Source organism: Falco punctatus (genome assembly GCF_963210335.1).
Source record: "Falco punctatus genome assembly, chromosome: 12".
NCBI classification, from domain to species: Eukaryota; Metazoa; Chordata; class Aves; order Falconiformes; family Falconidae; genus Falco; species Falco punctatus.
The window spans coordinates 6,984,269-7,009,299 of NC_137592.1; the positions used below are offsets into that span (position 1 = coordinate 6,984,269).

Genomic DNA, 25,031 nt, shown 5'->3' on the forward strand with positions numbered 1-25,031 from the left:
TGAAAGTGTGTCTACCTCCTTTTGTCCTTTTGGGGTTTCTTCTGCTGTACTTTTATATTTGGGTTAGGGCTGTCAGAAAAAGTGGGGACAGACAGTGTATGACTTTTGCCAGCTTAGAAGTGCCTACTCTTTATCTCAAATGGTCATGCACTGGGAAACAGCAGTTCTTTGAATGGTGTTGAAATGTATCATCCTGCTTCTTTTTTTTTCCCCCTCTTCCCTTACCTTGACTGCACTTTGTTTTCCTCTCTCTTTTTCTTCCTTTTGCTTTCCCTTGGACTTGTGCATTTATCTTCTCCCAGGAATCCTTTCTGTAAGACTCTTCCTACCTCCCACTCTCCTCCTCCTCCTCTTCTCTCATTAAAGCTGCTCCTATTCCTAACCACACTTTGTTTCAGTCTATGTTGTTTTTTTCCATGAGTTCTGCTTCTTTTCTTGAGGGGTGGGGAGGTGTAAATAACAGAGAGAGACCAACTTTCCCCCACTGTTTTCTGTACCCCTGAAAGGATCATGTGCTGTTGTAACCATTCCTTTCTTTCTGTAGGCTTTAAGAAACATTCCATCCTTACCCCTTTTTAATTAATAGTTTTAAAGTTGTGGACACTGCAAAAAGTATAGCCCATTTACGCTAAAAAATTACGGGTCTGCAAGTAATTAAGGTAGAATCAATGACCAAGTAGGTTGTCTTAGAACATTTTCTTAGAGCTAGTGTGTCAGTAATATGGTCTGTAGTCTGCAGGGTACTACTGCCTTGGCACTAAGGCATGCATAATCTGCCTTGACTTCCTTTTCACTGTGATTCATTACTTAGACATTTATGTATCAAGATAGTAAAATATGATTAGCAATTCTAAGCAGTCAGCAAAAGGCATTGTTTTTTAGAAGGTGGGTGGTCAGTTCTTTCTGAATTATTGGCCTTCCAAAAATGAAGACACTGGAAAGGACTAGTTCCTTTCAAGAAATTTGGCCTGAATTTGATCTAAACTCTATTAACAAATATTGACATAGTGACAAAATAAAGGCTTGCGTTCACCTAATAAAGGGATGTACCATTTGGCATATTTAGGGAACAGATCTGTGAACCCTCAATTGGAGGATTCTGAAGGCAGTTGGATTGAGCCCTGGTGTTGAGCATTAAAATATGGTATCAGTTTGATTTCATGGGCCACTGGAAGTCTGTCTAAAATGTACATAAAACAATGTGTACCTGGACTCGTTCTGATAACCTGGCTATTCTATGCGGTCAGGAAATTATGTGCCTTGTGGCTGTAAATGTCTTATAGTATCCCATATATTGTTTACTTCACATAGTATTACTTCTTTGAAACATGTCCACACACATTCTTTGTCTACATGCCCATAATGGTGGCAAGTAGTTTCACGTTTCTTTTACTCTCCCATCTCCTGAGTAAATGAGTTGCAGTAGTATAGGTTCTGTGAACTGCATTCTTCTTCTGTGAGAAAGGGCTTTGTGGTGCTTCCTGTTATTGACTGTTTCCTGATACAGCAATGAAGGAGAGCTTTCTGACAAATATTAGTTGCATTCTGAAAATAAAAAGCTGTACTGTAAGAATTTTTGAATATACTTAATGTTTCCTTGCAGAAGTTCACTGTTAGCCTACAGTAGGTTAGATTTTTTGGTACCTGGTTCACTGGTAGGAGAACAAGCAAAAATGTTTGTGGGAAAATGCCATGACAGTAAGCCTTGCTGAGTTTGCTTAGATTGACAGAGATCTTTTCTTTTCCTTTCCTTTCTTTCCATGAAAAGAATGTGTTTCAAAGTGGTTTAGGGAAGGGAGAAAGTTGGACAGGTAGATCCACATAAAGAAGCACTTCCTATTGTGGGTTTCTAGCAGATGAGATACTTGTAGAAAACTTTAGAAGTTCTGTTATAAATGTAATGCATCTTTATGTGAATGATGGATTCAGATTTTTATCAGTTCAAGTGGCTAGGAATATGAGCTTGGTACTGTGTCTCTTGTTGGTCTTGTGACATCTCTTTGTCCAGTGAAGGCTGTAATCCTGATATTTCAGTCTGCTTTTATGAGCAAAAATTAGCAATTGAACCTATTTGTGTTTTGATGTTGAGAAAGTTATACTCAGTCCCAACTATGCATTACCCCACAACAGTTGCTATCAGAAAATGTGTATTAAATCACAATTCTTAGGTATGTGTTTGACAAAGATAGATCATTATCTGCCACCATTGTTCGATCTGTTGTAGTATTTATCTTCTATCCCAAAGTTACCCTACTAACATCATGTAATATTTAGCCACTACTTAGGAGCTTTTCTGTCATCAGTCCTCTTGCATGCATCCTGTAACATTGATAGTGTTTGGTGCATCTATCAGTAAGAAAATAAATGTTACTTTGTGACATTAAATTTCCACTTTTATTATATTAATTTGCACTTATATTTAACTTCCTACAGATTTGGGTATTATTTTGTATCACATTTGAAAATTCCAACAACGGTGTTTGCACACACAAATAGTGATTATTCTTTTTAATGTGTTTTCAGGGTTTAGTAACTGTTGAAGATGAACAAGCATGGATGGCATCTTACAAATATGTAGGTGCCACAACCAATATACATCCATATTTATCAACAATGGTCAACTATGCTCAACCTGTAAAATTTCAAGGTTTCGATGTAGCAGAAGGTAACATAAAAGGTTGAATGAAATAAAAGTATTTGTCTGCTTATTCTAGGTAGTTTTTTAATCTCTACATTTCCTGAGTTTAGAAATGGCTTAAGACTTTTATAGTTCCATGACCATCATCAGTATATTTTAGATCTCAGTATCCTTGAATGTAAAGTTAGCATGTTATTCCATTGGTCATCCACATGGAGTCACTAAATTACTGGGAGAATATGAAGCTGTTGAGGTTGCTTATATTCCATAGGCCTTTCCAACTAAACTGCTGGGTTTAGTTCACCTTTCTGTACAGTAAGGTGAACGTGATTGTCAATGGTCAGCAGTTAGCTCAGCTTTCATATTGCACACTAGACCATTTATCATGTTGTTTTGCATTATCTAGCCACACAACACAGACTCTCAATAACAGCTTTGTCCTAAACAAAAAAATGAAAGTTTTGTTGATTTCCCAGGAAGTGAAAAAAAAAAGCCAAGTCAGAAACCTTATGAAATTTCTCTTCAGTATAATTTGATTCTATGATTGACAGGTAATGGGGAAACAGACCAGGATTTGCTATATCCTGTTGTTACGTATAGTGCATGATTTTGAAATTTGATTCATCATTACAGAAATGTTTTTAAATGTCTTGTCTGTTCTTTCTAGAACGTAATATTCATCATAACATGTCCTCCTTCAATGAGTCGGTTGGTCTAGGGTATCTGAAGACCCATGCCATTGAGTTTGTGAAGTATCCTTTTACCTCCTCATACCGCTTCTCTGCTACTGCCACAAATAAACAAGTGTACCTTTCTAGATTTACAGTGTTCCACATCTATAAAGGAAAAGCGAAGGTAGCTCACAGGATGAGAAATAGTAAGATTAACATAATAAAATTGAAGATACCAGGATATGACCATACGTTTCTATGATGCTTTTATTTCATTTTCCTTGATGAATTATACAGTTATAATAAACGACAAATGAGTCGGATATACCCAAAGGGAGGCCGAGTGGATTCCAGTAATTACATGCCTCAAATTTTCTGGAACGCTGGCTGCCAGATGGTCTCACTGAACTATCAGACCCCAGGTAGGCAGCAACGACCAGTGAACCTCAATTCTAAAGAATGGCTTGGGTAGTAATTCTCAAACAGATGCCATGGATTTGCTTCTGGCATTTTTTGAGGAAACAGGCATATGGCTAAATTATACAGTGGGGTGGAATTACAGAAGCGTAAGACAAGGACCAATAAAAAAACATACATAGAAGGAGAATTCAGTCCATTTTCATGGAAAAATAATAAGGGTATGTAACCTCTCACATAAATGTTTAGTAACAAAAAGTGTTTAATTACAGGGAAATCACTGTTTTCACAAAACACAGCTTTGGTACAGTTGAATGCACGTCTGCAAAGTAAAGATGGAGGAGTGTGCAAATTAAGATGATAAGAAGTAATGACTGTGTGCCAGATTCATTTCTAGACCAGTTATTGTGAAGTGTTGGAGTCATGTGTTCAGCATCAGAGAATGGGGTCTGACATACCAGCTGAGAGAATAATGCAAGGGAATGTAAATGCCTCTCCACCGTGTAAACTGAGAGGAGATGTACTGTTCCTGTTCAGTGAAAGTATGTGTATAACTCACAGAGCAGGATTTGTTTTGTTTTGTTTTAATTAATTTAGGAACGTCTTCAGTCATATATGTACCAGACCAGTTTTTCCATTTTCTTTCCTTCAGCTGTATTAGTGCTTTTGTGCTTGCTTCCCTAACCCCCACTCCCCAAGCGGTGTCTTTGGTACTGCAGATGCTCCTAATGATCATACCCTGAGTTCTGTCCTGCAAAGCTTTGCACAGACTTCACTAGCTGAGGGAGCAAGAGAAGGCTGTACTCCATGGAATACACTGCTTGTAAAGCACTCCACTAAATTCGATATGGAGACTGGCAGCAGATATGCAGGCTTCACCCTGCTCCGACTGCCTCTGCCCACTGCATGTCAGTCTCAACCCCTTTTTTATTGCAAAATAAGAGTGGTAATTGTATAATTGGAAGTGAGAAGCTTTCCTGTCTTTAGTCTTCTGTGATCCCACTGTGCTGTCAGACTGAAGCATAATTGAGGAAATACAAGTTAAGGCTGCCCAGTAAAGCAAATAATAACTGATACGAGTATATGAGAATCTTATATTTTGTGTAACAGAGAACATACAGAAAAGTTTTTGTTCCCTTTTGAAGGTAGAGTCTGTTGGGCAAGAAAATACCCATGTTATCGCTAAACAAGGATGTTGTAGTGTAATTGGAAACCTCCAGGAAAACATTTTAGTTTTTACAAAGTTTGGGAGAGGGTTGGATGGGAGAGGGGGTCATGTGTTTTACTATCTGTATTTATATACAAGTGCTGTAATAATGCACTGAGTAAAACTTGCATGCTTTAAATGTTGAAACTAAGCAATGCTGCTGTGATCTTTGTGGTTTCTTTTTGTGATATTTTATTCAATTAAACCTGTAGAAAACTAGTGCAATACTCATCTCACCTTCTTTAAAACATCAGAATACAGCTTCATTGGAGTAGTGGTCTATGGTCATTGTAAACAAATACATACTTCTAGGTTGTCTCACCTAGTATGTTTTATGTCTGCCTTAGACTGACATTAATTGCAATTAAAGTGCCTGTATCCCTCTGTTATGCAAAGTGATTCTAGATCGCTAGCAGAAATGGAGACATCCGTACTGTAGATACCAAAAGTTGGATGATGGCAATCCTATCCCAGGCACTTGACATGACCACAGTCTGATGTTCTCTGCCTGCCGGCTGTGTTTGAATTCAGGGAGAGACTGTTTTCTCATCACAGCTTAAAATTCAGCTTGGTTGATAAGCTGTTAATACTGTGAAGAAATCTGAGGTTTTCTTACTGCTTCCTTTTATTTCTTAGATGTCTGTGGTTTATCTGCATTAAATTTAATTTTTATTTAAACTGATTACCCTGGAAAAACAGCCTTATTTTCTTTTCTAAAAAGGATTTTTCACCTTCTGCATTATTTAGAAGGAAACAGTAATTTTTTTCTCTTGACAGATTTAGCAATGCAGTTGAATCAAGGAAAATTTGAATATAATGGATCATGCGGGTGAGTGACATGATTTAAACTGATATCACAGTGTATCAGAATCCTTTACTATGGTTTTAATAAAATTTTGTCACTATTGATTGTGTTACAAAACAAAATGGGATGCTAGGTGAAGAGCAGAAATTAGCAGAACTCTGGGAAAATTATCCTCTGCAAGAAGGTATTCTGATGAACATCCTTTTTAATTGTGCCCAGTTTTTAAAGATGAGATAGAAGAGGCTTTTTGTGCGAATTATGAAGTTTGTGAATACCATACACAGTTACTCAAATAAATCTTCAGCTTCTGTTCTTAATCTTTCTTTGAAGATATGCCTTAGAATGCATTTTCATTGCACAGTTCACAGAATTGCCAAATTTACTTGGACAGGTTGAGCCTTAATACATGGGGAATGGTTTTTTAATCAGTGTACTTTAGTTGGAGAGCAGTTTTCACAGAACATACGAAAGTGTTTCATCTCTCTTAAGTTCTTGCTCATGACTTTTGCATGGAAAAGGATTCTCAAGTGATAGACTTACTTTTTTTTCCTCTCCAATGTTGAATTTATACTTTAATAGGATAGGCTGATCATTAACATCAAGAGAAAGAAGTTTGATGAATTACAGGAAATGACAATCCAGAAACACATTAAAATCTGTAGACTCGTCCTGGGAAGAAACAACTGTTTATTAATGCAAATCTTACTGAGAAAGAAAATCTGAGTTTGATAAAGCTTGGTAAAATTCCTCATCTGTGGTATGGGCAACATAGTGCTTTGCCACTCCATGCTTTTATTTCAGTTGTGAACTCAACAGATAGAGGCTCTTAGCTTGGATAAAGGTGCAGTCTCTTGTCATTTCAATCAGAATAACAATAAAAGAAAAACAAAGCCTTTTTATGGCAAAGCGTGGTTCCTTTCCTGTTTGACCCAAAAGCCCAGTAAAACAGCACCTACTTACTCTTGCAAATTCTCTGACAGTCAATCATTATCAATTAAATTCTTTTGATTCTTATGTCAGTTTTCTGGTGTTAAAGTAATGCATGGTAATATAGTGGTAATATTTTGTTAGACATTACAAATATGGTGCTGTTTCAGTCACAGAAAACACGCAGAGGAATGAAAAGAAAAAATTAAGTTTCCTTCTATCTGTACTGCTTTCCCGTCCCCCCCCTCCGATTTACAGTTTTCATGCTGGTGAAACAAGATCAAGTCACTCTAGCATTTTCTATTCCAGCAGGCTGGAAGCAGAAACTAAAGGTTGTTTCTGGTAGTTCCCTTCTGCCCATAACCTACTTTAAATTAATAAAACATTATAAAATCGCACACATTTATAATGTAGGAAAAATGAGGAATATTATTTTCCTAAACAGAAGGCATGTTACGAAAAAATGGGAGTAAACATTGACATTCTTTCCGTTGGAATTTTTCCAGCATTTTTTAATTATTTCTGAAGTCTGTCTAGGCCTTTATAACATTGTGTACCAGTGATTCACTAAAGAGACTTATGATGGATAAAAAATAATCTTCTAGCAGCTGTTGTCTGTCAGGGCTGCAGAATTAGCAAGATGACTCCAGTTACATGTTTTCTTCCACCAGTGGAAGAGAACCTCTGTCATGTGTAGCACAGCAGTGATCAACTACTATTTGATTTTGATGGCAGAATCTTTGGGTTTTGATTCATCAGAGCACGTATCTGCTTCATTGATATGTTGATCCAGTGTATAGTCCTCAGGGATGTATTGTAAGTGTTGTTATGGTAGTACCTTTCATGCTACTATAATTAACAGTCTGTCAGCACTGACATTATCAGCTGTTTCCCCCAAGGTTTTATAACTGAGATGAGAAAATTAGCTTCAAGCTGAAATTCATTTTATGAATCTTGACTCTATGTATAAACTGCTTCATTTTAAAAAAATAAAATCGAATAAGCCCTCTATATTTTTCCAAAATGTTAAAGAATTAACACAAATGTGAGAGCATCTAATTTTCATGATATAACTCACTGTATATTTAAAATGTATTATTAAATTATTTTGAAATGTCCTTGATTATGTTACATGTATTTTCATCTTGAAATCCGGGGTTGATTTAATCTCTCAGTAGCTGGTAATTCAAAATGAAGATTAACATTTATCTGTATTCCAGACAAGTGTAATATTTCCTTTTACTTCCTCACACTTGCAGCTAGAATAATAGTTTGTATTTTACAGTGCTGTAGGAGAATTCACTGTTTAAAGCTGGAACATCCATTTTATTTGTATTTAATATAATTTTAATTTGCACATAAGAATAATATTCTTTTTTTTCTTTTCTTTCTTGAAATAAGGTATCTACTTAAACCAGATTTCATGCGACGACCAGATCGAACATTTGACCCTTTCTCTGAAACTCCTGTAGATGGTGTAATTGCTGCAACATGTTCTGTACAGGTAAAACAGCAACAGACAAACTTCTGTCCTCTTATCGCCTCCAAAAATTACATTTAAATCTTAACAGAAATAGGGTATCTACAGAAAATGTGTTTGGATTGTGTGGATTTCATCAAAATATTTTCATTGTGGGTTTTTTAGGGTTGGGTTTGTTTTTCGGGGGTTTTTTTTGCTAGTTTAGACATCTGTTTACTTCATCTGAGTGGAACATGATAGAATTAGAAATGGTTTGTTATTACACATTATCACTGAATTTTAACCCACCTCATGCTCTTTTTGAATTGCATCAGCCTACACAAATGAATAAATGAGTGAAGTTCATTTCTGTGGACAGTATGAAATCATACAAACATCACTTGTCACCGCAGAGCAAGGGAGGAATATGGGCACATGTGGACAGGATATTTTGAAAATAAGTAGAGACAACTGGTTCATGTGATGGGAGATCATTACTTTGGAGTTATTTATGAGTAATAAAGTCCAGAAAATGTCTGTTGTAGTTCTAACGCATGATTGGGTAATCATGTTTTGGAAGGAGGCTGACAATTGTAAAACCTGTTTTGTGACTTGACACTCTACTCTTTTTGCTTAAATACGCCATGTGCAGCTTAACCAAAGACTTAAGCTATCAGTTACCACTTTCTATTGTGCAGCACGGAAATTGCAAACTCTCTCTGACTAAGTTTTCGTTGGGCATTCTAGACATTTACCTAAGTTTCATTTGCACCTCCAGAAGAACAAAAACTTTTTTAAATATTGTTTTTCTTTAATGACATCACAATCCCTCCAAGAAGGAAGGGGGATCTAGTGCTGAGAACATAGAATTTTTAAGTATCACTAGAGATAGTTCTTCGAGCATATATTTTGCCACTCGTTCTTCTTGTGTGACTAAAACTAGTATAAAATTCCCTATAAATTTTGTTACAAAGGAGTTGAGTGGACCAAACCAATGACGGTACCCCTCAGCCACATAACTTTTCAGATTTGTTATTCGGACTGTTCCCTGGAAGAATGTTAGATCATGAAAAAAAAGGACTTGAAATGAGCTTAGGTCTGTGAAGTCATGTTTCCATTTTTTCTTCCCTCCTTGGTCATAGTAATGAAAACATTAGCTGTATTTTAAAGTAGTATATCATCTTGATGGAATAAATTTTTCCCTGGAGTAATCATCTGCTGTGGCGAGATTAATCTTGATTTAGAGTAAAATTGCAACAAGTCTCATATACTTAACAATATGGAGAAGCTGGGGGGGGGGGCTTGTTTGGTTGGTTTTTAAGCGTCCTGCACTTCCCAGACACATAATAAGGAGTTAGACTGACATATGATTAGTTTAAAACCTTTACCTAAGTGAAAGAGCAATAGCTTCCTTTCACCTCTTTGTAGTCAAGACATCATATACGACAGTGCTTCCAGACAGAAAGTTTAAAGTTGCAGAGTAGCGGTGCCCAATCTGATTGTGTCATTCAGTGTCTTTCAGTAATATAGTGAACGCATCTGTGAGACATTGGCTAATTGGGCTGATTGACTTAAAACTGTTAATATCATAGCGCAATGAGTGCAATCATTTGAAATTAAGGATATATTTAAGGTCTTATCATAAAAGCTTTTCTGAAGAAGTGTGATTTTAGCAGTAAATATACTTTTTTCATATGATGAAATAAATAGATTTGTTCTGTATAAAGCATTTTTCAGACTGCTGTGAATAAAAAAATATGAATGTTTCCAGTATTCAAAAAATGCTCTGTACTTTGTATTGCTTTTCCTTACTGCTCTGTTTTTATGTTGCAGGTAATATCTGGTCAGTTCTTATCAGACAAAAAAATCGGTACGTATGTAGAAGTGGATATGTATGGTTTACCCACGGACACGATACGTAAAGAATTTCGAACACGCATGGTGATGAACAATGGTCTGAACCCTGTTTACAATGAAGAGTCATTTGTATTTCGAAAGGTAGGATATTCGGAAAGCACAGTCCGTGGTTGCCAGCGCTTTTGCACATGAGTATCCTTGCTCACTTGAGCCACCTCTCCCAGCTTCAGTCTGACTGCTCACATGAATAAGAACTGCTCCCATGAAAAAGGGTTTGTAGGGTTCCTGTTTACTAAAGTAAACAATCTAAAGCTGAAATAAGCTTTCAGGAGGCTGTTTGGTTTTTGGTTTTGTTTTTTTTTTAATTTTCGATTGTTTTATTTTTCTAATGGATAATCTCTGTAGCTGTCACATGATATTTTTTTTGTTGTTGTTGTTTGTTTGGCTTTTCCCTCCCCTTTGCTTCCTCCTCCCACTTGGAGGTAGCCACCTCCTCCGTGGCCATGCCTGTGTTCAAGGTATGCAGTCTGCTCAGAATGAGCCCCCGCTGGTGGACACCATCATTCCTTGGAGATTTCTTCTTCCCTGCCCTGGCAGTGGCTGCTATCTTGCACTGTTCCTTCAGCCCAGAGGGCAGGTGAGATGCTGCATCCAAAGCTAAGGTCAATGTTATTACATGGAAAAGTTGGAAGGGTGCTGTGTTCCTCAGATGTGTTGCCAGCTCCCTCCTTCAGTAGTCCATGTGCCTCATGTACCTTTTTCTTTATTTTTTTTTTTCAATTAACAAAAGTAAAACAAACCTTTTTTTCTTGGTATGGGGGATTTAAAGAGAGATCAGTCGTCTGTGTTCAGTTTTTATCTCTCAGTCTTTATATATATGATACACATATATATATTTATTTTTTTCTGTTGGCTGGAGTTCCATCCAGACTACATGTGTTAGCAGTGCTGTTTGATAACGTCTGTTTTGCTTACACCTGTTTTGTTGTCATGCAAAATTGTTGCTTTTATTCCAAAGTGACAAGACTTTTCCAAGAAGTGATAACACTTCACACTTGGGTATATTACAGACATAATCTGTTTTCTTAACAATATAACCAGTTTTTATTAGAAATGTAGTTAATGCAAGAGGTTTTTCTGGACTCAAATATATTCTCAAACGAATGTGATTTTAAGTGCTTTCCTCTGTATATGAGGAGGCACAGGGAAGATGCTTAGATGTACAATGACAGGCAATCATGCTGCCCATCTGCTGCTTTCTGATTTCTTAAATCAAAAGGCCCATAAACTACAGGGTGCACACAGCTTCAGCCTAAAAGGGGGGTGGCGTGGGTGCAGTGGCTGATGCCAGTACTCTTCAGACTTTCTGCTCTACTCTGCAATGAAAATTACATGGTCGCACATTCTCTTGAATAACTTATACTGCAAGTCAGCCAAGAGATAATTTTTATTCATCTCAGGCCCTTATCATATCAGGCTTAGCCACTGTAATCAAAATGTACACTGATGACCAGGTAGATGAGTGGCAGAGACACAGCAGGAAGAATTCCTCTAGTTGGAGGTGTGAGGTGCACAGTGCTAAAATGTCACTAGGGTGAAAATGTCTGCTAGGATACTATAGAACAAATTAATGGAGAGGGAATGATAAACTTAGTCCCCAGTTCTGCTCCCTAGCAAATCTATATGAGGCCATCATGTAAAGAAAGATGTACTGATCTATGGCCTGTAGAGGAGAGCTCTTACCTGCCCTGTTTGGCTTACACTGTTCTCCTCAAGCTGATGTTTAATCCTACACGGTTGCTTTCAGGTAATGTGTTTTATTGTTTTTCTGTCATGTTTTCTTGTTTTTATTTTAGTTAAAAGTTTCAGTCGTTCTAATCTTAGTTCTGTGTTGTCACTCTGTTGTGTAAGGGGGGGATGGGTATGAGTGCTGGTGGTGACCTGTGCTGGGAGTGCTAAGTTATAACCAGGTAGAGTGGGATATCCGTGAATAGCTCAGATGGGTATGGAGACCAAAAGTGTACATTATTTTGTGCCCTCTAAGACTGAAGATGAAAGTGCAGGGAGAAAGTCTTAAGGGAGATAGTAGATGCAGTTTCCTTACGTCTTCCCTTTTGTCCCAGAAGTGTTGATGAATAGAGCCAGGTAGGGAAGGAGTGGGAAGACCTTTCCCAGCAGACAACTGAGGCAGGCTGGCAGGGAAGCTGCACCGCTCTGTTAGGCTGTCTTCTCACTGCTCCACGCGCAGAGGCAGCACCTTTGTTCCAGGGAAGGCAGCAGATTTTTTTTGTTACTCTTTTGGTTGGTCCAGATGGGGGCTGACAGATGCAGATAGCTGGCAGCATCCCTGCCCACCATGCATACATACCATGTACCCTTCATGTCGTGAGTCCAGCATGCCCACCTCTGCTGGCAGCATGCCATTCCAGCCGGTCTGTCACCCTGCCCTGATCTTCGTCTGCTTCTCCCCTTTGCAGAACCCATAGTTCAGCATGCATCCCCATCCGCTTGTGCTTGCGCTCTTTCCATTCTTTATGGCCCTTTTGGATGCATCCCAAATCCCATCTGTCTGTCATAATTCCTCCTGATTCAGCACTACCTACCCTTCGATTGCTGCTGTATCTGTCATTTCCCATGTAGTATTTTCCTGCCTTCTTATCAATGTCACCAGTCTTTGGTAATGAAAAATAGATATGCAAAATATTTAGCTAGTGTAACTGTAAGCTGCAAGATTTGCATATTCTGAAATGACCCAGTATTTAGGGTGAAAATAAGCTTTTCTAGGAAAGAGTCATCTTGAAGTGTGCAGTTTGCAGGGAATGACATTATCTTACAGTGATGATAGTCTGTTTCTGGCATACAAAGTAAATGGTTCAAACATGGGAGGCAAGGAGGGTCCTACTGTATTAGAGTCATTGAATTTCTCATTTTCTGGCTTTCCAGGTTATTCTCCCTGATCTTGCTGTCCTGAGAATAGCAGTGTATGATGACAATAATAAGTTAATTGGTCAGAGGATCCTGCCTCTGGATGGTCTGCAAGCAGGTTACAGGCACATTTCCCTTCGGAACGAGGGCAACAAACCACTCTCTCTTCCAACGGTTTTCTGCAACATTGTGCTTAAAACATACGTGCCTGATGGTTTTGGAGGTGAGAAAAACCTGTGTCTCAGTGTGCTGTAGTTCTTGAGCGCTGGTATGGAAGTACTGAAGTATTGCAGAGTAGACAGCCAGAAGCAGACATGCAATGCTGGAAGATGGGAAGGATTTAGTATTTTAACTCCTTAGAAGCCCTGAATATTCAATTAAGAAATCAGCTTTCGGACCAAATGCCTGCCTCCATGTTAATGATAATGATACATATCTCTTAAATGACAAAATAATATGGAAAATAAGCTAATACTACTTAGCTCAATTTAATTTTTCTCTGTTGACACTTTAGGAAGATTTTGCTTTTGATTTATTTTTTTGAAGTAAGTGCTTTCTGACATATTTGTAAGGTTAACATACTTCAGCTATATTGCTTGGCATATAGGTGGCAACAATTGATGCAGAATCTACATGTGTTTTTTCAAACACACCACTTCTGTATTCTTGGGAATATTGGCATATTGTTAAAAATGGACAGTGAAATAATTCACCGCCCAAAACTTTTCTGCATTTTTCTCTCCCAGTTTTACATGGGTTTAGAGCGTTTTAATTATTTTGGGGTTTTCAGGAAAGTAATTTTTCATGTGAGCCGTTTCCATGATCAGGTTGGTAGAGCTGTGGTCATTTATACTGAGCGTATAAATCCACAATGTGTATAGGAGCAAACAGCTGAGAATAACCATTACAGCACTTAATTCAGTTTATATGGGTAAGTTCACCCTGAGGGTGTACCTCTGGGAAAAGTTTTCTTCACTGCAGATGAAATTCACTTGTATGTTAAATATTTAAATCATTTAAAACTCTACAATAGGAATTGTGCTAAATGTTAATGCTCTGACTGCAGCAAAATGAAGTTCACCTCAAAGCAGATTGGTGAAACATTATTGATAAAACAATATGTTTTCTTTGCAAAAGTGATTTCAAACCTGCTGTCTATGCAAAGAATTACTGTCACTTCTCTGAGTGTCATTCCATAGTATGAACTGGAGAAGAAGAAGGCTTACCTAACATGTTAGAGAGTTTATCTTCAAGTTGGTGTTTGCTGGTATTTATCCAGGCTTTTAAAAAAATGAACAGGCATAGAATTCAGTAGCAATATTTGACTGAAAAGGTTTAGCATTTACAGAAACATATGTTGTTTATGCATAAAATCCTGGTTGCTGGCCAGTCGGCTGCAGTTCTCCCACAGGTCTTGGAGTACTACTTTGCCTTTGTGCAGTGTGTTTCGTCTACAGTATTTAACTTGAGGGACTTTGTCTCAAGATAAATGTAAGCTTCTGCTTTAGCTCAAGATTCTCAAGGCGGTAATTGAACCATGTATCTAAGGGACACATTTAAGCATGTACTTTAATTCTTTCCTGAACTTAAGCTTTTGACAATAAATATTTTCAGTTAAAATATTTTCTAAACATGGGATTGATGTTTTTCTGAATTATACCACACTTTTTCTGAGAGTAGAATTTAAACTTAGCAGAGTTTGATGTGGCTGAAGCTGCTGAGTGTGGAGAAAATAACTTTTTATTTTCTTTTTTAAACTGCATTTTACAAATTCAGATGTGAAAGACTTGATTTCAAAGAGAATTTGAATGCTAGTTTAGAATTTGCAATTTGTGTGCAGTTCAATACTGGTAGATCTACTACGTAGCCAACATTTCTACACACTGCTTATCTGGTAGAGGTGAGGACATAATACATTACTACTCATAAAGTAACAGTGTCATTACAGTAGAATGCTACTAGAATGAGAGAATTGTTTGTCATCATATTACTATGAACTAAATGAGTTCAATTATTAGTTCTCCTCTCCCTTCCCAGATAGTTTTGGTGTATCTCATGTATTTTTCTGATTAATACGGAACAGCAGCATGATGAACAACTGGGAAACAACTTTAGACACTCGGGTGGAATCATTAGTATTCTGTTGGCATGTGTTTTTTAATTACTTATCATCTGCAGTGAACCTTTCATTGTTTTATGAGCTATCATTAGGACCTCCATGGTTGTTTTAGCAAACCTGTAGAAAGGTATGGCTCAATTCAATGCCTAACTTCCTTTTTTATTTCTTTTTTTTTTTCCTGTATGAGTAAGATTTAAAAACTTGCATCACCTAATAACTGGAATGGGTAATGCATTGTAGGCTTTAAAAGATGCATAATTTTATTTTTCATATAGCTTAGTAATTTATTGTGGTTTATTTGCATCAGCTACTCTGTTCCCAATAAAACACAATACTGGTGCAAATTAATGTAAATGAAGCAGCATTCTCCAAAGAGAAGCTTCTATAATAGAAGTCTGTGCGTAAGTAAGCATGGCTACTTAGGTTAGTGGTTAGAGTCCTCTGTAATGTATTCTTGCAGTGATTTTTCCTAGTTTTATATTTAATTGTGATTCCTCTACAAAATGCTTTTCCCCACCCCCACCTTACCTCACTAGGGAGAAAGAAAAACGTAAGCAGAGGACAAATGACAATGTGAGAAACAGTGATGAGTCACGTCCCGCTTGTAGAAATGCTGAGCCTTTGGTGATGTGCTTGTATGGTTAGTAATACAATTCAGAAAGGTCTCGCTCTCCCAAACACGTTAGTCATTTTTACCTTGAAGCTTGTGATAATCAGGTTCCATTTTCAAAAGACACATCATGTTAGCAGGGTAGTCCTGGATTTTCACTGAGGAGTGCATGCATGCCAAGGACAAAAAAACATGCTTACTAAATTAGGCAAAGGGGAAACAGACGGTGCTGAGCTACAGGGCCATTGTTAAGGCTGAAAATAAATTCTGCTTGGTTTTTGTGTATATGAAGTAAGTTTCAGAAGACATTGTTGGGTCACAACAGTTATTGGAGACAACCTGTTTGTGTAGATTAACAGAGCTGTTGGGGATAATGCTGTGCATTTTATACAATTGCTGTCGGAATGGGAGCCCTGCCTGTGCTTTTTGTTTTTTTTTCTTGAGAAATGCATCCAGTAACTTCAGAGGGACATTTCATAGAACAACTTAGGTTGGAAGGGAGATTATATGGTCCAGCCCCTGATTTGAACAAGAAGGGTAGCAATTTTTTTCCCAAAGCTTTTGATGGGATGAATATTTTTACAGACCTGGTCAGTGGACCAGCTCCTCTGTGTTGCGTCATTGTAAGCTCACTTGGAAAATGGCTGAAGAGATGACATGAAACATGGGCAAAACTCAAATGATGATGAAAACTGTGAGTGTCATAACTTTCATTGCAGAAATAATGGTCTATTATGCTAGTGAGACCATCTAGAATATAAGGGTACAAAAGCATTTATCTTTTACTCATAAGCAGCCAAAAATAGGGCTGTGCAGCATTCTGCAGAGAAACAGCCTCCTAGCAAGTGAAGCACTGTCCAGGGTCCTCCTAATGGTCAGGGCAAAAAACCAGCTTAATTAAATGACTGACTTTGTAGTGAATGATGAGTCAGTCAGTCTGCAGCAATCAAACTTCCTTTCTTAAGTTAGTGCTCTGACAAGGAAGACTTATTAACTGAGACCAGTGACCCTTTTCTCCATAGCACTCAAAGTTTTGGAGGGATCACCAAAACAGGTCACTGCTGTGGTCTCTGCATGCATTGTTATTGTAGGTACTGAATTAGTTTAATTTGTAAAATAATTTCTTGCTGTAGAGGGCCTCCTTTGCCATTTTTTAATTCTTTGACTGTTGAAATAAAGCATGGTAAGGGATTGTCTTTGTCTTCCTGTACACTGATGCTTGCACATTCATAACTGCATATGGAAAACAGATTCAATGATCTATATGGTGTCTGGTACTGGGTAGTGCTATAATACCACTAGTGGTGCCGTGTTCACGTGTAAGATTCAAATACTGGCCATTATGGTTCAGAGAAAAGCCATTTCACAGCCTATCATGTTCCAAACATGGAGCATCACAAGGCGAGTGAGAATAGATTTCCCCGATTGCTTTAACCACCCAGCTGAAACTGCTATTTAGCTAGGAAATATAAGAGCATTTTCTACAGTTCTCTGCAGTCCCAAGTCAGTCAACACCCCCTCAAACAACCAAGAGACAAAGTTGTTAGATCAGGAGATCCCATTCTCATCTCAAATTCTAGTGTCTTCTACTGGGAGTAAGTTAGAGTAACTTTTGTCTGATGGCATGATTGGGTTTTTTTCCTAAATAAGATACCTGGATTAATACCACTCCCTTGATGCATGATGAACTGATTCATGTTCCTAATGTGTTGAAGTGCTGTGGCGATGAGCACTTTCAGTCCTGCCAAGCTCATTATGGAAAGTTGGACTATTATTGCAAGCCAAGGCTCATGACAACCGAGGTAGAATAAAGCTCTTGTAAAAGATTGATTTCCAAATGCCTTTGAAGATCATAAGTTGATTATTTTTTTTCTTACAGATATTGTGGATGCTTTATCAGATCCAAAGAAATTTTTGTCTATCACAGAAAAAAGAGCAGACCAAATGAGAGCTATGGGTATCGAAACTGTAAGTAATGACAAATACAGCCCATTTATGTGCATGCTATGTTCTTTTTTTAAAAGTAAACTGGTCCTTCTCCAAGCAATGTATGTTACTTTCTCATTTCTCATTTTCAAATATAAGCCTCTTTGTCCTGCTCTGAAATACATTGGCTTATGTTAGTTAACATTTAGTAAAATACCATTCGCTAACTGACTTTTCATGGATCGTGTTAACATATCCCTTAGAAGGAGAAATTTTAAGAAATGAGAAAGGAGCCATATTTTTGTAAGTAGCCATTTAGAATAGGTTACAAATACTGTACTGAGTATATTGTTGTTTGAAAGTATGTTGCAATTTTCATAATTATGTTTAAAGTAAGGAAGTTCAGCAATTTCCCATACCCCAACTTTTATACTACAGGTAAAACAGCAATTAATTTATTAAGATGTGACTGTTTCTTTCAGAGTGATATAGTTGATGTACCAAATGACACTTCAAAGAATGACAGAAAAGGAAAAGCAAATAATGCCAAAGCCAACGTAACGCCTCAGAGTAGCTCTGAACTTCGGCCAAGTACCACTGCAGGCTTTGGCTCTGGGACCGATGCTAAGAAAGGTATACCAGTCATGTGCCACTCCCTCAGGTCTGAAGTGATTTGGGAATCGTGGAGAAGTACTCATTACTCAATTATAGTTTGGCAGTTCGATTCATTCTTACCCTTTTAGAAGGTAACTTCTTTTGCCACTGAGAGTGGTCCTTGTCTAATTGCAAATATATCTTTTATATTACTAGAATGGCTGTATAAAGCCAATACAGCTGTATTTTACTAAGTGACCTCTTTGTGTAGCTGTATACCTACTGCCAATAGTAGTGACCCCCAAGACTTGGAGTATTTTACTAAAGACTTACTGGAGGAATGACAATAGGAATGACTATTTTCTCATACACTCCACAGAAACTCCTCTGCTTTTTTTCTCCCTCCACAAATCCCTTGGCAGAATTGCAGATTTAAGTAATTAAAGGTATTTAGAATTCATTGGATTCCGTAGAGATTTCCCAACAATTAGAAAGGTTTTCAATGTGTGGTTTTACTCTGAATAGTGATTATGGGAAATGGCATGTTTATTGTGAAAAATACCCATATTAAATGTGCTCATTTATAAGTGAATAAGTATTTTTTCCTCGCTATTCACTGTTCAGTCTACAAAATCATCTTCCAGAGTCAAATGGGATTATTTGTTTCTCATATATCATCACAGGAAATGAAGATTAAGTGAAAGAACAAATTTCTACAGCTGAATGAAACACAATAAATATTTCTGTTAACGGGCCACAAGAATTAGAATCTGGTTCACTCTCTCTCATCCACCTTGGCCCAAAGGTATTGATAGGAGTGAGAAGGAGCACTGACTTCTCTTGTTTTTAAACTTAAGCAGACATGGCTGAATACACACATGTGAAGGGATCTCTTAAGAAACAAGATGTTTCTCTGGAGTCACTTTTGGCAATAAAACAGGTTGTCTCTGGCACCTGAATTCTTTCAAAGTTCTTCCCTGGTGTAAAACCCAGATTATTTTTATGCAGGGAGGTGTTCTCATATTTCATGTAACATCACCAAGATGCACAAGTGTTAGTTTTATTGTGCACTAATTAAGCATAAAATTTGCTGGAGTTGGCAACTACTTCCTGGTTGCCATGGAGTCAGACCCAGTGAACAAAGTAAATGAGTCTGTGTTTTAAAATAAAACCCTGAAAAAGTTCGTTTAGAACACAGTGCGCCTGATGTAGCCCTGGTCTTAAACTGAGATTTCAGATGTTATGCACTCTTGTCTGCAACTATTTTTATCCACATTCTAGCATGTTAAAATAGAGCTGTTAATTTTTAGATCTCATGTGAATATCTTTATTTTGTATTACTTTTCTTCATGATCTTTTAAGATCTGAATAATTCTACCTTTGTTAAAATACACAGCTTGCCTCGCTACTAGAAATTACATATCCAGCAAGATAGGGTGTCTGTGGAGGGCTTTCAAATGCATGAGAATGTCAGGGTTTGGGGTTTTTTTCTCTGACTTTCAGTAAGAGTTAAGTGATTTGTGTGTTTGAAAACTTCAGCCTCTATCTGTGCCTAAATCTGTTCCAGTCTCATTTACTAGGCTAATGTTAATGCCATGTAATTTAGCAGAATCTTATGCTTCGAAGATAAAAAAATTGTGTTCCCTAAAGAGATGCCTGCCTTCCCCCCCTCTGCATCCCCCCTCCCTCTGCATCCCCCCTCCCTCTGCATCCCCCCTCCCTCTGCATCCCCCCTCCCTCTGCATCCCCCCTCCCTCTGCATCCCCCCTCCCTCTGCATCCCCCCTCCCTCTGCATCCCCCCTCCCTCTGCATCCCCCCTCCCTCTGCATCCCCCCTCCCTCTGCATCCCCCCTCCCTCTGCATCCCCCCTCCCTCTGCATCCCCCCTCCCTCTGCATCCCCCCTCCCTCTGCATCCCCCCTCCCTCTGCATCCCCCCTCCCTCTGCATCCCCCCTCCCTCCATTTTTTTTTCCAGCATGTGAGTATTTTCCAGTTAAATTTAACTTTAAAAGTTAGAAAGCCCTTTTCAAGGCAGGGAAATTCTTACAGTCCACAGACACTGTTAAGAGCAGTTAAGTAAATACATTTGCAGTGTATTTTTGTACAGACAAACAGTTTTGTGTAAAAGCTCAGAAAAAAAGATGCATTGCAGCTTTCATGGCATTATATTCGCATTTTTATTAATTACATATAGGATGTGCTCAAGTAGTTTCAAAAAAATCAGTATGTCACAAAACATTTATTAAAGCATAAACATGAAATGAGATTGGGTTTTGTTTGCATTGTAATTAAGATGATCAAAATACATTTTCATCATTTAAATAGTACTGTTAGTCTTGTATGATAGATTTGCTTGTTGCATTGAATTTTCATTAGAATACCCACTACTTAGGATTTTGTGTTTCTCTTCCATTTTTAACTCTCCTTTAGTCTTGTAGTGTACTGTTGCTCCTTTTCTTGTAGCCTGGTATTAACCAACATGCAAATTTTACCTCCTCTAACATACAGGCTGCAGGTAAATTTTCACTTCTACGATTTTTGTGTTTTAAATGGAGGAGAAGTAACATACCTAAACTTAGTTAACCTTTTATGTAGTCATATAGAACTTTACCCAGGAAGCCTCCCCCTTGAAGTGAATGGTGCCAGAGCAGGCTCCAGCTACGAAGCAAAAATCTGTTCGTGTGCTTCACTTTTAATGTACATAAATGGCTTGCAATGTTTTCAGAAATGGAGCTTTTTCAATTCTTAGATGGCTGTGTTTTGACACTTCAGACCAGAACTGTAAGAGATTAAAATACACTCATTGATTCTTTTCTTTTTTCACAAGGCAATTGATTGAGCGGTGCATTTGAAAAAGAAATTAACTGTATCTTAGCTGTATCTTGATGAACAATTTTCTCATTAACATGTGATTATTTTTTATGTGGGGAAAATATTTAACTGCTAACTTCAGTGTAGGTTTCTAGTATGTATGAAGTTTTAGATTAACTGTATAAATACCTTCCTAGGTATAGACCTTATTCCTCAAGTGAAGATAGAAGATTTAAAGCAAATGAAGGTAAGGACTGACACAAGCTTTTCAAGATGTGTTCCTAATTATTTGTTTTACGTAGCCAGGATTTTACCTGGTTAAAGTCAATACAACCACAGAAAAATTGATGCAGCTTCTCTTTTTGTAGGCTTATATAAAGCATTTAAAGAAACAGCAGAAAGAGCTGAATGCCTTAAAGAAGAAACATGCAAAGGTATGATCATTAAGAGCTCTCTGAGCAACACACTAATTGAAAGAAGTTGCAGTGCTCACTAGCACAGACAATTCCTAATTAAATGGTAGGGGAAGACAAAGGAGTAGTTGGACCACTAAGGCAGGCATGTGTGTTTTAAATGTACTGAAATACACTCCAGTGAGAAAAATTCTCCCTTTCGCAACCCTTTGTATGTCTCCCTGAGTATCGGTGCACATTTGTTTGACCCATATAAGCACCCAAAGCTCACCTTTTTCAGGTAATGATTTTATCTAGCTCCCTCTTGCATGAGATATTGACAGCAGTTTGGGGAAAAAAAAGGCAGTATCATAATGATGTGAAATGGTGCTGCTTTGAAGACAGGCACTGGAGAAACTGTAAAATTGCCCAAGAGAACTGGAATGTGTTACTGAAAAATGAAATGTCCTATTCCTCCTCACTTATGTGTATGTTAACCACTTTATAGTCAGCTTTTTGCTTGGTACTGTTGGCAGTGATATCCCAAATGCATGCAACGCTATCACAAATATACTTTACATTAGAAAATCACAGCCAGTTTTCTCCTGCCCTTTATCATTAGGAAACCATTACTCTTGTTACAGAAAGAGGCATAAGAACTGAAGAAAGTATCTTAAGTTCTGAATTTTGGCAATACATACAAATCCGTTCTGGGCTTTTGGGGCAGTTACTCCTTTGCTCTCTTTGATTGCAGATTTTATTGCAGATCTGATGTAATGCAGTTGCCTGGGCATTTTGAAGTTACATTTCGGACTCTTTGCTGACTCAATGCAAAAGGGAAATGAGTGATTCCATTTTAGTGTTGTGTGCAAAGCCTATGCTAAAGAAAAAGTGTCTGTCATCCACACATCTGGACATGGACAGTTTCTAGACCTTCACAGGGTTGGTCTTTTAAGGGGGCTTCTTATTTTTAAACACTCCTTTCTCATTCATTGGACAACATTCAGCAGTTTGCTCTAGCAGCTTTTTGCAAATGAAAATGGTACCATGGTTACGTAGACAACACTCATACTCAATGATCTATGTCCCTGATATATGTGACCCACAGTAGTGTAAGGATATGTTAGCAAAGACTACGCTTGCTAATGTTAAAAAAAAATGATCCCTCTGTTCAGGCTTGCACTTGCTTCCCCTAATCTGAGGCAAAAATTGCCAGCCACAATCTGGAAATGCTGTGCACTCAGAAGGATTTTCAGCATTAGCTCCAGCACAGCTATTTTAGGTCTGAGCAAGCCTGTGTCCTGCTGGTCTTAAATACAGAGCTTAAGTCTGTCCTAACAAGAAGGTGCCTGTCTAGAGCATGCCTTGCTAAGGGCTCCAGTAAGGGCAGCTTCTTGAATTCAGAGAGGAGAGTCTGAGCAGAAAAGTGTGGCCGTAGTAGCTCACAGGTGATCTCAGGGAAGTACTTGGTGTACTCGTCTCTTTCTAATGCATTATCAGCTGGGGCTGAGCAGGAGGGCTATGCAGTTAGTTATCCATGATCAGCGTGAGGAAGCCTCTGTATTAAGCAGACTGAACTTAAAAGATTCAGAAATAGTTTGCTCTCCTTTAGCCATAGGCACTCCAGCAATCTGGATGAATAAGTAAACAGGAGGGAATTGTTCATGTTTGAGGAAAGAAAAGTCCAATACTTTTCCATCTAAAGTTGGCCTTGGAAGATGCATTATGGAAAATTAATGCATGCAAGTGTGGGGGAGAGAGCCGGCTGAGAGGAAGGAGCTCTGATATAAGTGGTGTAGGAGCTAATCCGGCAGCCCTAGGCAGAGCTAGGTAAGGAAGACAACAGCAGGGTCCCTTTTACCGACAGCATCCACTCGGTGTAGAGAAGTACTAGCAGTTCCACTGAAATGCTGGCTGGCGGAGGTTGGTTGCTCTGTATGAAAACACATCGGTCTGTTTTGTCAGGGCATAGGACTGTTACACGTACCATGTTTCCAGATTAATACCGAAATTACCTGGTGCCAGGCTTTTCAGAATACAACACGCAGTGTATTTTTTTGATGGTATCTTTCTTTTTACTTACTTCTGTTCAGTGTTTCAGCCATTTGGACAGCAGCAGTGATAACACTCTCCTAACATCCCTCTGCATGTTATCACTAATTTGTTTCTCCTACATGATGTAGCTCCTTACAACTGTAATACCAAGTATACACACACATACAGAGACACATCACACGTTTTTGTTATTAACCTGTTTTTTCAAGAGAAGGATGTTTGGGCAGTTGGAGGTGCAATCTTCACTGTACCTTTTTTCACTTTTGTGTAGGAAAAATACTAGTCTAAGTAGGGTAGAGATCATTAGATTGGCAGAAAGGTCAGTGTTCTTAGTGTCATCATTACTAGGCAGCCAGTCTGTGACTGATGGAATTAAATTTGCCCATTCCCTGATGAGATTTGCGACTTGCAAAAAAATGCAGAATTTTGGAATTCACAAAGTCTATGAATAGTTGAGATTTCACTCAGTATTGAGAATCATATAAATGGTATTTACATAATGCTCTGCAAAGGCAGGACAATACTTTTAAGGAAATCCTGAAGGATTTTAAGGGAATAATAGAGCAAATAGAAATTAAAGGCAGGGCAAATGGTAGTGAATACTGGAGAGTGTCAGTATTTCACAGCAAGTTTAGTTTCAGAGTCAGTGTGCAAGTATAGCTTCTCACTTCATAGAATGGTTTGGGTTGGATGGGACCTTTAAAGATCATCTAGTCCAACCCCCTTGCAATGAGCAGGGACATCTGCAACTCAGTCGGGTTGCTCAGAGCCCTGTCCAATTGGACTTTGAATGGGACATCTACCACCTCTCTGGGAAACATGTGCCAGTGTTTCCACCACCTCATCATATAAAATTTCTTCCTTAGATCTGGTCAGAAGAACCTGTTCAGTTCTGCAACAGAGCTGTTGCCTCTAGTTTTTGAATGAAATTTTCTGCTTAGTTTGTGGTCTGGCTGTGAAGCAAGAGAGAGTTGGAGGGGGGAGAGTGAATATTCTCCAGGCTGGTTGAGTCTGAAAAGGCATGTCTGCATGAGTATGGCTGAGGTAGCATTGTGCTGCTGTTGGGATTGCTGAAGAACAGGTGATGGCTCTTGTGAGGAAGGAACATGATCCGAACCTAAGCCAAATTACTTGTGTTGTGAACTAGTTTCACCTAACAGGGCATTCTGAATCTGCAATGAGACAGATCACTGGGAGAAAACAGTGTAGGTTTGCTAGAGATGCAAAGAATCTGGGACTTTTTTTTTAAAAAAAAAAAAAAAAAAAAAAGGTGGAGGGGTGGGGAAGCCAAGGAGTGGGAATTTAACACAGGTTTCTTTGATGGTACTGTGAGAAATACAGTATTTTTAGGGGGGAAATATGTTGCAAGGATTGTATGTAAATCTTAGTTAACTCCTAGGGCAAATTCTTTGTCATCTGTTGGACAGTGAGCAAAGCTGGTTCTGTAGGCTAGGACAGAAAGAGGAATAAAGTAAGTGTCCTTGTCAAGAAATGAATGAGCTTTCTCAAGAATCCTCACATCCACAAAGGGAATTTAGAAAAAAAAAAAAAAAAAAGTTACTTACAAAGAAATTACTATCAGCATTATCTTATTACCTATGATTATTGAGGTGCCAC

At 38.2% G+C, this 25,031-nt stretch overlaps 1 protein-coding gene across 4 annotated transcripts in view; it reads left to right on the forward strand.

The window, feature by feature from the left end:
• PLCB4 (phospholipase C beta 4) overlaps positions 1 to 25,031 on the forward strand; it is a 234,272-nt gene that overhangs the window by 180,554 nt on the left and 28,687 nt on the right. For all 4 annotated transcript variants that reach the window (XM_080407727.1, XM_080407726.1, XM_080407725.1 and 1 more), the window contains 11 exons: positions 2,524 to 2,665; positions 3,306 to 3,390; positions 3,607 to 3,731; positions 5,711 to 5,762; positions 8,067 to 8,169; positions 9,958 to 10,122; positions 12,925 to 13,129; positions 17,515 to 17,603; positions 18,044 to 18,194; positions 21,165 to 21,214; positions 21,336 to 21,401. In XM_080407727.1, the coding sequence (XP_080263853.1) occupies positions 2,524 to 2,665; positions 3,306 to 3,390; positions 3,607 to 3,731; positions 5,711 to 5,762; positions 8,067 to 8,169; positions 9,958 to 10,122; positions 12,925 to 13,129; positions 17,515 to 17,603; positions 18,044 to 18,194; positions 21,165 to 21,214; positions 21,336 to 21,401 (1,233 nt within the window). The remainder of the gene's footprint in view (positions 1 to 2,523; positions 2,666 to 3,305; positions 3,391 to 3,606; positions 3,732 to 5,710; positions 5,763 to 8,066; positions 8,170 to 9,957; positions 10,123 to 12,924; positions 13,130 to 17,514; positions 17,604 to 18,043; positions 18,195 to 21,164; positions 21,215 to 21,335; positions 21,402 to 25,031) is intronic.